Source organism: Metschnikowia bicuspidata, assembly GCF_001664035.1.
Source record: "Metschnikowia bicuspidata var. bicuspidata NRRL YB-4993 chromosome Unknown METBIscaffold_1, whole genome shotgun sequence".
Classification (NCBI taxonomy): domain Eukaryota; kingdom Fungi; phylum Ascomycota; class Pichiomycetes; order Serinales; family Metschnikowiaceae; genus Metschnikowia; species Metschnikowia bicuspidata.
This window is the reverse complement of record NW_017387731.1, coordinates 2,658,167-2,672,241: the sequence shown is the minus strand read 5'-3', so window position 1 is coordinate 2,672,241 and position 14,075 is coordinate 2,658,167. Positions and strand designations below refer to the sequence as shown.

Below are 14,075 nucleotides of genomic sequence, written 5' to 3'. Positions count from 1 at the left end.
CACAATATAGCAAAAGCCAGCCTTTAGGTTTGTCTTAATCCCATTATGTTCTTGTTTTTTTCAATCTTTTGAGAGTACATAGATGAGTGCTTCTGGTTCCATTGTATGGCCGCTTCCCCACATTTCGCGCACAGACGCTAATAACTTTCCTTTCGCCACTTTTCCCGGAGTTTTCAATTCTCGTTCCCATACACATATCTGACTTGCTTTCTCGACTTCACTACGCAAATCTGCACTGCCAAGTCATGTGTTATTGTGTAGACATTCGCCAACCTACACTCGAGATCCACACAAGAAAATACGCATCTAATACACAGTGAACCACCAACATACCACATATTTTCCAACACAATAGATTCCAACACTACATATTTTCCAGCATATTGTGTTCTCGTACAGAAGAAGATGTCGGTCGAATCATCAACTCTGCCGCACTTTACTCACTTGGACTTTTGATGAACCCCGCTTTTCATGCCAAGGTCTTTTACTGTTTACTTTGCTGGCTCGTACCTCGGGTCGGTCGCGCACAATAGCTGCATGCACTCGCAAGCAAGTGAAGAGAGAATATGCAGTATGTTCTATGGGCTGCTTCGCCGACGACCTGCCTGCGCACAACAAGCAAAATCTAATCAGCGTCAGGCCCCCTTTGTTTGTAAGACGGTACCGTAGGTACAAGCAGGATGGGGTCTGCTCGCCTGGGCAGTCTTCTTGCGTCTATACCCCGTGTTTTCCTGTACCTGTGCACACAAGTAGTCCATGTATTTAGACACGCGTCCTGCACGGTTTGCAAGGGTTGTGAGATCTGGTATGCAGATAAGCCCAATTCTTACGAACACGTCTGTTCGGGCAGCGTTAAGAGCCTCAGCTATCTCCTTCTTTCTTCTCGTATTTTTCTTCTCGTGCCAAAAATGAATCCTCTCAGACTTCTATATGTCTTGGCCTTGCCGCTTCTTGCTTTGTGTACAGCAAATCTTGCCTTGGCGCCAGAAGAATTAAAGCATCTTGAAGGGGACCCCGAGGTCACGCATTTTGCCCAGTTTTCCATTGGCCTCCAGAAGTCGGAAACGGAGCTTGAGCATTTGGGTGACTTGAAGTTTGCGCTCTTTGGAAGCGTCGTTCCCATCACCGTCGCCAACTTCATCACCAGTATCGAGCAGGAAATCAATGGCTACACCAACTCTATTATCCACAGAGTGGTCAAGGGCGTTATTGCGCAGGGCGGCTTCTTGAAGAAAGTGGCCTGGAAAGAGTACGAGCCAATTGCCTACGAGAGATTCCCATGTGAAAACTTCCAGATTCTCCACAACAAGCCCGGCCGTATCTCGTTGGCCAGCACCCAGGACGACACCAACGGGATGTCGTTTTTTATCTCCATTCCGCAAAGCACCCTGTATTTCGACAACAAGTACGTGGTCTTTGGCCAGCTCGTGCTGGGCTTCGACGTTCTCCAGCAGATCAGCGAGACCCCCGTCAATGGAGAGACCCCCATTGGCGAAATCGTGATCACCAAGTCTGTCTACATGGACCCATCCTCTGTGCCCATGGTCATGGACTTTGGCGCGGTCACCGGCGAGTACTCGCTTTTCATTTACGGCGCCATAGCCTCGGCCGTGCTCTTTGCTATCTATCGCTTGAGAAACCGCAGAGGTCTTGTTGATCTCAAGGGCTTCAAGTTCTAGGCTCACCTGCCTGTGGTTCCGGAAACCTCGGTGCTCTCTTCGTCTTTTTATATTATAATCTGGCTGCGTTTGCGTTTGACTTATTTTGTTTGCTTCGACAGACCGCACTGGCTGTGCCGATGTACGTAGAACTGTTCTGTGCTTAGGTGGTCACTGCCTTGTCATGGAGAATGATTTTCGATGCCGGGCTGGAGCATGACGCGTCTAGAATCATATATAATGTCCAGTCGCCAACCAGCTTCCCAGAGGTGATTTTCGTGGACCCTTGATTCTTGGTACTCTCATTAGAGAAATCACCGCATATACGCCGCGTGTTCTTGTTTAACTGAACTAAACCAAGCCCCTTTTGAGAACAGGAATTCTGAGCACGAAAAAGCGATCTGCGTTTTCAGCCCCGTCGCATTGAGCAGTGAGCATTGTTTAGCAAGTGACGCTCAACTTCAGGTGGTAGTAATTTTTTTTTTTTTTTTCAGCCTGGCACAACATCTGTGCTTGTGGATTAACCAGCTTCAAATCCAAGACCAAAATCTAAGGCTTGGGCCGGCCAAATAGTCGGCCGAAAATTAGGCACTTTCCCAAACCCTTCTGACTTATGCGCCCAATGTTCGCGCACTCTGAGCTCATCAAGTAGCAGATGTTGAGCCCATCTGCTCATCACACTTCTTAGTGCACCTATCACAGCATTCGCCTCGTTCGTATCTAAACTCACATTCAAAATAGAACAGGGGACATGTCTCAGTTTCCGATTGTCGTGGTGAAAAACCTACCCTACAACGTGTCCACGGTCCTGCTCTACGAACTATTTTCCAATTTCGGAAAAATTCACCAGCTCAGAATATCTGACGGATCCGTGCCACAAGGTACCTGCTACGTGGTATTTGTGTCCACGGATGATGCCGCCAAGGCCGCGCGAGATCTCAACGGAGTGAATTTCAAGTCCAGGTACTTGGTGGCACACATGCTCCCGGTGAGCGACGAGCAACTACGTTCTTTGGGAAAGTAAAGGGTTTTCTTTGGGGACTGTCCAACAGCCGGGGAGTTTCAGGACATGTCTGGGGTCCTGAAAGTCTGGTGTTGATTTTTTTTGCTATGTATCTTACTGATCAATGGAAAGGTTCACCAGCCCCAACGCGTAGTAACTCATGAACCCGGCAAACACGAACGCGGCGATCTTGCCCACCTTGTGCCAGTAGCTGGCAGCAGGATACTTGTACTTGATCAAGACGTGCGTGTTGGCGACGGCGTCAATCACGTTCGTGAACTCAAGCGTGACCTTCACGTGGCCGTCCGACACGTCGAGGTAGCTCAAGTCGGTGCCCACCAGCACATTCTTGAAAGGCTCCGCAGCGCTGGCGTTGAGGTACACAGCATTCTCGGGCAAGTAGAAGTTGATGGATACTTTGTCGTAGTGGACGTCTTTGAGCGAGTTCAAGAGTGGGAATTGGGCCACGTACGTGTCCTCCTCGTCCACCACTTTCCGCACAAACGTCTCGAGCGAGTTGGTCCAGCCAAGCGTGAAGTTGTACTTCCAGCCGCCAAAGAGCGGGAATCTTGGCTGCACGACAAGGTTGTCGTGCGTGATCTTGTGCGAGGACACCATGCCCACTTTGTCCGTGACATAGTAGTCATTGTACGGCGCCGTCTCGTCAACGGCAAAGATCAAGTGGGAGAGCGCGTGGTGGTCCTGGAGAAGCTCGAAACGGCCCTTCAACCAGTCCGTGCGCGAAAAGCCGGTCTTCAATTCGGCACCTCGGTTGTAGAGCTCGTAGTACTCCTCGGTCAGCACCACGTCCACGTCGGAGCCGGGCAACCAAAAGCTTCTCTCGTAGTTGGTCACGTGGGTCAACGGCCTGTTGTGTTCGTACAAGAGACCCATGGGGCAGACGGAGTACGACGGGATCGTGGCCTGGACCGGGCCGTAGGTCAACGTGCGAGACTCTTTGTCCACGCGCGGCTCCAAAGAGGGCAAGTCGGGCGTGGGCTCGGGCGCTCCCACCAACTCCATTTCCTGGCCCTTGGGGAGCCCCTGGAACGTCATCGAGTACTCGGAGGTCACGTACGGCGAGTAGCAGAACTTGTTGAGCTTGAGGAGCAACTGCTGGTGGTCCTCCATGTCGATTTTCGGGGGGAACGGCGTCACGGAGTCCGCGTAGGCAAACATGACGTTCAACTCGATCAGCGAGCCCGGCGCAATGGGGATCGGGAACTTGACGGCGTAGATGCCCTCATCCAACTCGACCACAAGGGCACTTTCCTTGCGCTCCGCAAGCACAACTCCGTAGTGAGACACGTTTGTGATGGCGTCGAAGCCGTCGTTGACTGGCAACACGTACAAGTCCTGGGTCTCGGGCGAGATGTTCTTGACCTCGATCAAACAGCGCTCGGTGACGTACGAGTTCGAGAGGTCGAGATTCCGGTAGTACCGGGAATTCTCCCACGCAGAAGAGTCGATCTGGAACAGCGAGCAGGCGGCGATAGCAGCAAGCGCCAAGTAGACGGGAAGCCACGACCAGAGCATGCTATTTTTTTTCGGTGGGGAGAAAAAGGGTGCTAGGAAATGGAGCTTGTCGAAGCGCCTGGTGCTGATGGACACTTGGCCTTAACAGCGCGCCACGGTGCAGGAACCGCTGCCTCTGGCTCCACGCTATAACTTCCCCAGGGCGAGCTTCTTGGGGGCCTAGTGTGCGCATGGACGGCTGAGCGGTCCCCTAATTGTTTTATTCTGTTTTTTTTTTTTGTGAGTGTGTTTCTTTTTTGTGTTTGTGTTTTTGCTTCTTGTATCTTTTCGGTGCTTTCATTTCTAATCGTAAGCGTCTTTGTTGTTCTGCTTATGTCTGTATTGGCGCAGCACGCGTAGTCTCAAGCTTTGCTGGCCCTGGCGTAAAAGGCTGCGCGACAAAAAACAACAATGGGCCGTCGCGGGGGCGCCAAACATGAATCAGACCAAAAAAGACAATACAGTGCCGAGGCCATTGTTTCACAGCTATGAGAACGGCTGGTTTGCCGGTCCTTTGCTATACTCGAGACTGGGCGTTAGTTTTATCCACGGCCCGTTTTTGGTTTTTTGGCGGTGCTTTTGCTGATGCTGAATTAGTATTAAGGCCTCAAGGTAGTGGAATACTGGAAACACTAACCCTACCGGATACACTCACCAGCACCACAGTGAAACTAGACTTTGGGCTTGGGAACATAGATTTGGCCTGGCTTATTGACTTTGGCCATTTTCTTCTGAATTGGCATAGACAAGCCCGCTCTGGCCCGGCGCTATGCTGCCCATCCAGTCCGGGCCTGCCCCGTGAGTTTTCGGCCCCAGCCCCAATCGTGTCATTGGCCCAGTTGCGCACGTAGCGGCGCCGGGCGCATCACGTGACGAGACGGCCATGTGCACCCGGCCCAGCCATACGCCGGGGCGATTGCCGTGGCGTGAAAAAAAAAGAGAAAGCATGCAAGCGCCCCGGCGCAGCCATCAGAAAGCACCGATTTTTGGGTCGAGACGCAGGCAATCTCCCGTATTTGCTGCCGTTTCTGGATCTCTGGAAGGCGCGCCGCGGCCAAACAAGTATACCGGAGATTGGGTCAACAAACAGACCCCGCGAATCATTTTTAGAGCCTGGCGCCCCCGGCGCCCATGCGAGAAAAAAAAACGTGAGCAAGCTAGAGCCGAGTTTTCCGCACCCAGCGAAAACAGCACCTCCCACCGCCGTCACCACTTGACAAACACGGAACAGACCCCGCCGACCCCCTGAGTTCTCTCCTTGACTGCAGATCTGTAAACTGAATTTGAACCCGGCGCTTTTCGTTTTGTCCATCGCCCACCCACGTTTTTGCATCTGCCTGGCCGTTGCACACCCTCGTTCTGAGTGGAGATTTGAGAGTTACTTCCGCCTGATACTTTGGTGAGTAGGTATACCGCAAAAAGCACGATCCACAAAAACATCCTGTGTTTTGTCCGAGCCCGATCTGGAACAAGGCTCTCCAACGTCCGACGTCTCGTGAACACAATCTTCTACCCGTGAACACAACCTATAACGAGCATTCGTGCGCCTAGCTTCTGGCCTTCTCAAACCCAAGTCTCTGATACCAGAAAGAAACATGTCGTTGCACGACCTCATCCCTGTGGTCAACAAGCTTCAGGACATTGCGACCACCACGCAATTGGCCGAGATCGACTTGCCGATTTTGGCCGTCGTGGGCTCCCAGTCTTGTGGAAAGCTGTCGGTCCTAGAAAACATTGTAAGCAAGGACTTTCTCCCTAGAGGAACCGGCATTGTGACCCGGAGGCCCTTGGTGTTGCAGTTGATCAACATCAAGAAAGATGACCCTTTGGTGCGTAGCTACAACCCGGCCGACTTGCACGATGACACCTCATACTCCCTGTCCTCGGACGAAATCAACTTGGAGGCCCACCTCAGAAATCTGACCCAGGGGGCGGGCAACGCGTACCAGAAAGACGAGCCCTCCGAGTGGGGCGAGTTCTTGCATATTCCAAACAAGCGCTTCTACAACTTCCACGCCATCAGACGCGAGATCGAAAATGAGACCGCCCGCATTGCGGGTCAGAACAAAGGCATCTCCCGCTTGCCCATCAACTTGAAGATCTACTCGGACCGTGTGTTGAACTTGACCTTGGTCGACTTGCCGGGACTCACCAAGATCCCCATTGGCGACCAGCCCAGCGACATCGAGAAACAGACACGCAGCTTGATTTTGGAGTACGTGTCCAAGCCCAACTGCATCATCTTGGCCGTGTCTCCTGCAAACGTGGACTTGGTCAACTCGGAATCCTTGAAGTTGGCCAGGCAGGTTGATCCGACGGGCAAGCGCACGGTGGGAATCTTGTCGAAGATCGACTTGATGGACCAGGGCACGAACGCGCTCGATATCTTGAAGGGAAACGTCTACCCCTTGAAACTCGGGTTTATCGGTGTAGTGAACCGCTCGCAGCAAGACATCCAGGAGAACAAGTCCTTGGACGACTCCTTGTACTCCGAGCAGCTGTTTTTCAGCAACCACCCCGCATACCGTGCCATTGCCAACAAGTGTGGAACGCGCTACTTGACCATCACCTTGAACAAGATCTTGATGAACCACATTCGGGACCGCTTGCCGGACATCAAGGCCAAGTTGAACACATTGATGGGCCAAGCCGAGCAGGAGTTGGCCTCATATGGGGACTTGCCCTCGTTGGCCGAGACCAAGGAGGGAAGGTCCGCTCTCCTCTTGAACTTGATGACGAAATTCGCCAACGGCTTTGTGAACTCCGTGGAGGGTACGTCTTTGAACGACTACTCCATCAAAGAGTTATGCGGTGGTGCTAGGATCTACTACATTTTTAACGAAGTGTTTGGTGCCCTGTTGGCATGCATCAACCCAACACACAACTTGGCCGTCAAAGATATCAGAACTGCCATCAGAAACTCATCGGGACCGAGACCATCGCTCTTCGTGCCTGAGTTGGCGTTTGACTTGTTGGTCAAGCCCCAGATCAGATTGTTGGAGGAACCCTCGCGCAGATGTGTTGAGATGGTCTACGAGGAGCTTATGAAAATCGTCCATAATGTATGCACCGCAGGCAATGGGCTGGATATGAACAGATACCCAAAGCTACAAGCCAAGCTCATTGAGGTGGTGTCGGACTTGTTGAGAGAGAGGCTTGGCCCTACCATCAAGTACGTGGAATCCATGATCGAGATTCAGCAAGCTTACATTAACACCAACCACCCAAACTTCGTTGGCGCTGCCGAGGCGATGGGGTCTGTTGTTCAAGAAAGACACAAGCAGAGAGAGATGGAACAATCCTCGAAGCTCAAGCTTGCCACCCAGCGGATCTTGAAGAAACCAAGCGAGGAAGAAGAAATCCCCGAGGAGGAAGTCTACGAGGACGAAAAGGCTGCAGAGCTAGATGTGAGCCAAGTCGACGACGACGTCAAGCCTGTGGTCCGTCACAAGAGAAGTGACTCCAACAAAACAAGCTTGTCGATGAAGTCAGACTCCACGCACCACGCCAACCACGAATCCTACCTTAACTATTTTTTCGGAAGGGACCCAATCATCCACCAGCAACACATGCAGACTCAGGCACAGTTGCATCCAACCCCATTCAAGTTCCCACAGGCGCACGAGCCAACATTGCAATTCAATAACAACTTTATTAACAACGGCACAATCCACGATTTGAAAGACTTGCATATCGATGATCGTTATGCGCAAAGTCTTCTGCACCACGATGTTGCCCACGCCATGAACGGCGCAGCACGCCATAACGTCGAAGGCGAGGAAGACAATCTCTCCGAATTGAGTGAAAGAGAGCAGTTGGAGACAGAGTTGATCAGAAGATTGATTGTGTCGTACTTCGGGATCGTGAGAGAGATTGTTCAGGACCAAGTGCCCAAGTCTATCATGTGTTTGTTGGTGAACTATATCAAGGTGCACATCCAAAACCGTCTCGTGGTCAAGCTTTACAACGAAAATTATTTCGACGAGTTGCTTCAGGAGGATGAGACCATCCAGATGGAAAGAGAGAAGTGTTTATCCTTGTTGAAGACTTACCGCGAGGCATCCAGGGTGATTAGTGACGTGGTATGAGAATATGATGAAATTTATATGGGTGAGTTGTATATATATGAGTTGTATATAAGAATGCAAATGAAAAGAAATGAAGTTGTAGTCACGAGCAAATGACTCGTGTTTTGCCATGATAAATCCAAGTGCTTGTGCGGCCCCACACAACGATTTCATGATCTGGGACGGTGTAGCACGTAGAGGTCCAAAGGGTCCACGACATTGTTATTTATAAGCCTCTGCTTCTGTAATTTATAGCTGATAGATTTCTTATCGTCCAGGGGCGAAGTCTCGTCATCCGAGGCCGGCTCGCGTCTCGTGAAATCAAACTTGACGCTCTTCTCTAGTAGGGCAGAGCCCCGGGTGTCTCTATGGTCAATTTCGATTTTTTTGTCCTCAAGAAACCGAATATCAGCTGGAACTTGGAGGCGCTCCAATTTGAAGCGCAAGTCTGCCAAGTACCCTAGAGAAACTACCACTTTACACGTCCAAGTGTTCGACAATTCCGACACTGATTTCACCAGGCGCAGAACGCTCCGTTGAGGGAACAATTCTGCGAGAGGTGTTTCTAGTAGAACACGCCTCAACTGTGAGCCAACATCGAGAAGAAGATTAGTCAAATCGAAGTTGCTGAGCCGGATCAGGTTGATCAGCGAAAGCTTGATGATAGATTTCTCGTTTACCGCCACCTCACTCAGCAGAAGAATTTTTTTTCGGTTCACAAATACACGCACAGGGATAGCCGTGCCCGGGGCTACGGAGATGTACGTCACAGTTGCAGGCATTGAATGGTTTATTTAGAAACGACCTTCAAATAAATAATAGTGGCTATGCATGGTTGCGATCGGCGAGCAGAGGCTCCAGGCGCTGTGGTGCGCACTACTTATTAAAGACATGGCAAGAGATTGCAAGCAATTATGAAAAAGGCTAAGGGGAAAGTGCAGGCAGTGGAAGCTTAGTGAATTTTTTTTGCTGCTGCATCTAATATTGTTTGTCAGATTGGGTGTGTGAAGAGCGTAGTAGCGATGGCTACCTGGAGCACGAGCTGGTTTCATTACTTTAGCATGTATCTAATTTTAATTCATGAGCTTTTCACTACGGATGTTCGGGCATAAAGGCAATATGCGGAAACGTGGCATAAGTCCAACATCGTTTGTAAATAGTCCAAGGTTTCAACAACACCAGATAATTGAAGCTCGATATTGGAGATTATGATACCGTCAAGCCAGGAGATTAAACAGTCATATCCAGAACCATGAGACCTTAAAGTTTCTTCATGAGTGCCATGAAGTGAGCCAATTGCCACATCATGACTCTTTTGTCTCTCAGAAGATTTGATTTATTGATTCTCCTTTCTTGGCATATTGCGTCTTTCCTGAGTCGATTATGCAAGCTCAGCCTTTTAGAGGAAGTGATCTTCTATTTGTCTCTCTCAAAAGGTTTTGCGCCGAGAATTGCTTTGCTCCTATTTGCTAACTTCATTTGGTCATATTTTGAAGGAGCAAAAATTTGAGATTTTTACAAAGAAGCTTGAGCCTGCCTAAAATACGGACCTAATCAGAATGCGACTCGCCCCTTTTAGATGATCACGATGTGAAAGTCTTGTTGACATGCGTCTGTTTCCGCATTAGACAATAGTAAAAAAATCCTGGGATAATTTTCCTGTAGTAGTGGCCTCAACTAAAAGGGTTGAAGAGATTACATCTGCCACTGGCTGTGTCTACGAGTGATACCCTGAAGGTAGTGAAGACGGACCAATTCGAACGATCCAAGTTTTCCAAAGAGTTGTCAATCGGGGCCAACCTTCCTTTCAATCCAAGGGTGGGATATCTGAGGACTTGCCCCATTTGCAGATGTGTAACAAAGTATCGTAAAATTGCAAGCGCCACCAGAGCCTATAAGCCGTCTGAAGAGATTGAAATTCGGATCAGATGATAAGGCGTCAGGGGAAATTTTAAAATCTTCTCACAAGAAACCGCTCCATCGAAGAATCTGCTTGAATTGCTTGTATTTGTCTTGGTCCCATTGAATGCAATTTCAAAAGCTTGTGTCCACCGTTTATATAGTAGAGGGTCAAGATAAAATCCACACCCTTGCGCATAATCTCTCCTAATCACATCAGCAAACCAACTAAGATCACGCAGATTTTTAAGCGTCTAGTAAAGCGATAATCTTTTCGAAGGTAAAGAATTTTTTGGCACCCATATTCAGAGACTTCACATATTTGTTTTGGTAGATTCATCTGAAGCACAAGACTATACAATGATATTTAAAACACCTTTAAACAGCTCCCAGCTACGTACCATCGACTGTAAAGTCTCCTCCCATGATAATCTCAAGGATTGGGATTAGATCACTCCAAAACATTGTGCTTAAAATGCTTCATGAGACGCAAAGTAGACAACTTTATAGTTTATGAACCCAAGGCTGTAACAATATAGTCTGCTGCAAATTTTCTTGGATAACAACTAGCAGCGCAGTGGCGCAGTGGAAGCGCGCAGGGCTCATAACCCTGATGTCCCCGGATCGAAACCGGGCTGCGCTAGTTTTTTAAAGTCAAAGTCTTTTTTTTTTTCTTCGAAGCTAAGTTATTCAACAATTTTTTCATTTTGCATTTGGCTTACAATTTCCTGCCTCAAATATATCCTTCGGAATGGCGAACAAGTATTGGGCAAATTTTAGGCTTTATTTCTCATGTGAACTGTGGATGTTTGTTCGACAACTCTTGCCTGCACGCAAACGCGCTTATCAACACCGTGTCTTCAGAAATCTGATCTGCGTTCTACCCGTTAACTAGATAATGGTATGTCAGAGGTGTCCTTGTTGACACTGAAAGCCCAAAATAGAACTAGAATACTAACTGTATTTTAAGGCTTACCAAACTCCAAAGCAGAAGGCTGCGAATGCCAAATTCGCCAAGTTGAATGTTGACAAGCAGGGTAAACCAAGAAAAAAGGTTGAGACCATCAGATCCCCTGTTTCGAAAAGATGGATGGGTCTCTTGTTGTTCTTGATCTGTGGTGGCGCCGTGCTCGAGCTCCTTCGTATCTTATTTTAAGTTATTTGCGATAAGGGTGAGGATTCAGATGGAAGAGCTTTTACACTGCGAGACATTCAATCTCAAGGTGAATCAAGAGTTTATATTTTTTAGCTTGGAGGAGCCGAGCCTATAATCTATATGAGCAATATACTCAGGACTATCCAGCCCTTTAAATTATCATGTCCGTGCTAGGTGGGCACGGTTGTGAACGTGTAGCGTCTGGTGCAAATATATCCACCCCAAGTCTGACCAATGTTGTATTTTGGTTATCTTACACTTCTCTTTCTTGGCTTGCTTTTCCGTAATACTAGTCATCCGTTGCTTCTGGGATTATAATCAAACCTTCTTTGAGATGCTCTTCTAAATCCTCTGAGCTAAGGTTCGGGGTCTCGTATTTACCAGAGCCTGTGAATTCGTGCACCGATTGGGGCACCTCGTTACCAAATGTGGAGAAATAGTCCCAGAAGGAATCGCGTTTGTTGGAATTAAAAGCATACGAGCTGATGGTCACATTCCTGTCCTTAGTAATGCCTGGAAAAGGATTGCAAGTCTCTATCTCAGTTTGTGACAATGGAGCGTCGAAGTTTTGCTGTGTATGGCAGCTACCGGTATCACTGTATGCAAACGGGTTCCAAGTGGAATAGGATGGGCCATCACTATAGGCAATGCTTGCAGCTGGTTTTTGGTTCAACTTATACTTGAATGTGTGTTTCCCATTCATGGGCGACACCAAACGCAAATTCAAGGCCGAGTCTATGAACGCTAGCTGATTGCAACGATGTAAATCTAAGCTCAGGCTGGGCGCCAATCCATCATGACTCATATTGTTGGGCATGTTGGAAAAACCTGGAAGTTTTAGGAGCTTGACAGCATTTATGGAAGGTAGAATCCAGGAGTCCAAAAACTGGCCATTCTTGGGAATTGTCTGCGGCAGGAGCTCCATGGTGTTTGGAAAGTTATCGTTCTCATTAGCACAGAATAGGTAGTTGATGTTGTACCAGTGAACTGAGCCCGTTTTCTTGGAGATGCAACCAAACCCAGAATTCGTCACCGGCAGTCCATCTAGGGCCTTGTTGTTCACGAACCAGAAAATCTCTTTGATGACAGCACTGGTCTTGCCGCGGACAAACTTTCCCACGAAAGACACCTCGTTCGGTAGTTTGTAGAGGTCCCATAAATAGAAGCTATCGCCGCGGTACGTGGCCTGCGCCAACAGCAAGTCGTAGCTGCTGAGCGATAGATGGGAAATGCCACCGGGCGGTTTGAAAGTGGCCATGATCTGGCCGTTGGACAAGTCTATGATCTTGACCGTTTCGTTCTCGCCAATCATGTCGGCCTGCTTCTTGATCTTGCTGGCCGTGGAATACAAGGCGTTGCTCACCGAGGTGCTGATGGTGTGGAGCGAGACGTCCTTGTCAAAGAAGCTGTGTTCGGGGCTCCAGTAGGTCTTCACTTTCTTGGTGCCGATTTGCGACAACTTGAAGAGGCGGTCGATGGCGGAGTTGGCCAAGCTAGACGCGGCGCGGAAGAAAAGGGGCCCTTTGGGCGGGAGTTTCACGGACGTGTATGCGTTCCCGGCGCCTGTCCGTGGACCTTTGGGTTTCAGGCACGACTCGTCCGTGGACCGCATCAAGCTTTTATAGTACTCCGTCTCCATGCGCATGGGGCAGTAGACAAGCCACGTGCCCACAATGTCGTATATCGCGGACCCGTCGAAGGTGGCTGTTTTCAAGAGGATGGTGCTGCTGGACGTGTCTTCGATGCCGTACTTCTCCACGAGCGTCCGTGTCGAGTGGCTGTACACCGCCTGGAGACTGCCATCACAGTTTGCTTCTTCCAACAACGCGTCGGGCGTTTCGATGCACCTGAGGACGTAGAGGAAGCCCGAGGACGAGGACACAACGACAAACCGCAGGGAGCCCTTCAACAGGATGTCGCTGCCCAGGAGATAGGCCGGGAGCAAGAATTCCTGGACCCGCGAGTCTGCCCGTGCCTCCACGTAGAAGTGTCCTGCGTGGGCGTATGCGCTTACAAAGATGGAGCCGTTTTCGGCAGCCACGAACGCCATTGCCGCCACGGCCCGGCCGGGCGCCTCGAATCGCGAGACCAAGGCAAGCGTGTCGCCACTATAAGGCTCGGCGCCGGTCGTGGCGGCGTCGTAGAAGTCGTGTGTGTGCACCGGGCCGTCTTCGCGGTGCAACGCGTACGGCCCCGCGGCCCGCCAGTTCCAGATCTCGTAGGTGTGCTGGGCCTCGTACCAGATGCAGACCTCGCCATTGGGCCCGTTTTCGACGAGGACGGGCGGCGCCGATTCGAGGCAGGAGGCAGGCTTAGTTTCCAGCACGGGCTCGCCGGGCCCGGGGTGCTTGTTCCGCGTGTCTGCTGCGGCCTGTTTGATCTTGTTCCATGTGGCCGAGGATGTGCCGAGACGCTGGCCACCTTGGGCGTGGGTAAGGCTGTTTCGTTAGTAGACAGGAGAATCGGGCGACTGTCTGGGCCGCACGCACGCCTTTTGGGCCCCGGGGCCTCAATTGGGGGAGAGGAGTGTTTTTTTTTTGTGTTTTTTATTTATTTTGGCGCAGTTTGGCGGTGGCTGGCGGTGGAAGCTGTGGCCATTCTATGGGCCCCAGTGCGGCCTTGGACCGGCGCCGGCAGGGCCCCGGAAATGGCGGCTGTGGGCCAATGGCGCCGGCCGGCCCAGATGAGCATTGCAGAATCATAAACATACACTTTGTGGATCTGTGTTCCCGACATGGCCCTGGATCAAAGGCACTGGTAGGTTTGTGGTGACGAGG

General features: G+C 50.1%; 8 protein-coding genes and 1 non-coding gene across 9 annotated transcripts in view; 6 read left to right on the top strand and 3 right to left on the bottom strand.

Moving 5' to 3' along the window:
* The window catches only part of METBIDRAFT_9821 (peptidylprolyl isomerase), a gene marked incomplete at both ends in the record, with an annotated part of 816 nt that extends 730 nt beyond the window's left edge, over window positions 1-86 (top strand). The window contains one exon of the mRNA XM_018859466.1: window positions 83-86. Coding sequence (XP_018714052.1) covers window positions 83-86 — 4 coding nt within the window. The remainder of the gene's footprint in view (window positions 1-82) is intronic.
* Window positions 87-971: 885 nt separating this feature from the next.
* On the top strand, window positions 972-1,673 carry METBIDRAFT_14895 (peptidylprolyl isomerase; the record flags this gene model as incomplete). Its single annotated transcript, XM_018854555.1, has 1 exon — window positions 972-1,673. A coding segment is annotated over one exon (702 nt), but the record flags the coding sequence as incomplete, so codon positions are not given.
* A 736-nt stretch (window positions 1,674-2,409) lies between these two features.
* METBIDRAFT_35278 (uncharacterized protein) lies at window positions 2,410-2,682 on the top strand (the record flags this gene model as incomplete). Its single annotated transcript, XM_018856592.1, has 1 exon — window positions 2,410-2,682. One exon carries the CDS (start codon window positions 2,410-2,412, stop codon window positions 2,680-2,682), a length of 273 nt encoding a protein of 90 aa, XP_018714050.1.
* Window positions 2,683-2,775: 93 nt separating this feature from the next.
* On the bottom strand, window positions 2,776-4,197 carry OST1 (dolichyl-diphosphooligosaccharide--protein glycotransferase subunit; the record flags this gene model as incomplete). Its single annotated transcript, XM_018856549.1, has 1 exon — window positions 2,776-4,197. One exon carries the CDS (start codon window positions 4,195-4,197, stop codon window positions 2,776-2,778), a length of 1,422 nt encoding a protein of 473 aa, XP_018714049.1.
* Window positions 4,198-5,771: 1,574 nt separating this feature from the next.
* Window positions 5,772-8,264, top strand: DNM1 (dynamin-related GTPase; the record flags this gene model as incomplete). The annotated part of the gene is made up of 2 exons (XM_018856993.1): window positions 5,772-7,890; window positions 7,933-8,264. The coding sequence occupies 2 exons, from the start codon at window positions 5,772-5,774 to the stop codon at window positions 8,262-8,264; spliced, it is 2,451 nt and encodes an 816-aa protein (XP_018714048.1).
* On the bottom strand, window positions 8,255-9,063 carry METBIDRAFT_30006 (uncharacterized protein). The gene has a single exon (XM_018855531.1). The coding sequence runs from the start codon at window positions 9,023-9,025 to the stop codon at window positions 8,414-8,416; it is 612 nt and encodes a 203-aa protein (XP_018714047.1). The 5' UTR covers window positions 9,026-9,063; the 3' UTR covers window positions 8,255-8,413.
* A 1,650-nt stretch (window positions 9,064-10,713) lies between these two features.
* On the top strand, window positions 10,714-10,785 carry METBIDRAFT_t61. The gene has a single exon. It is a non-coding gene; the product is annotated as a tRNA-Met (tRNA).
* Window positions 10,786-11,112: 327 nt separating this feature from the next.
* Window positions 11,113-11,298, top strand: METBIDRAFT_36013 (uncharacterized protein; the record flags this gene model as incomplete). The annotated part of the gene is made up of 1 exon (XM_018856682.1): window positions 11,113-11,298. A coding segment is annotated over one exon (186 nt), but the record flags the coding sequence as incomplete, so codon positions are not given.
* Window positions 11,299-11,587: 289 nt separating this feature from the next.
* On the bottom strand, window positions 11,588-14,034 carry METBIDRAFT_9816 (uncharacterized protein; the record flags this gene model as incomplete). Its single annotated transcript, XM_018859465.1, has 2 exons — window positions 11,588-13,736; window positions 14,009-14,034. 2 exons carry the CDS (start codon window positions 14,032-14,034, stop codon window positions 11,588-11,590), a joined length of 2,175 nt encoding a protein of 724 aa, XP_018714045.1.
* Between the last annotated feature and the right edge of the window lie 41 nt (window positions 14,035-14,075).

What these genes read in the sequence shown, in the direction of transcription:
- METBIDRAFT_30006 (XM_018855531.1), bottom strand. Translation starts at nt 9,025, where the DNA reads ATGCCTGCAACTGTGACGTACATCTCCGTAGCCCCGGGCACGGCTATC.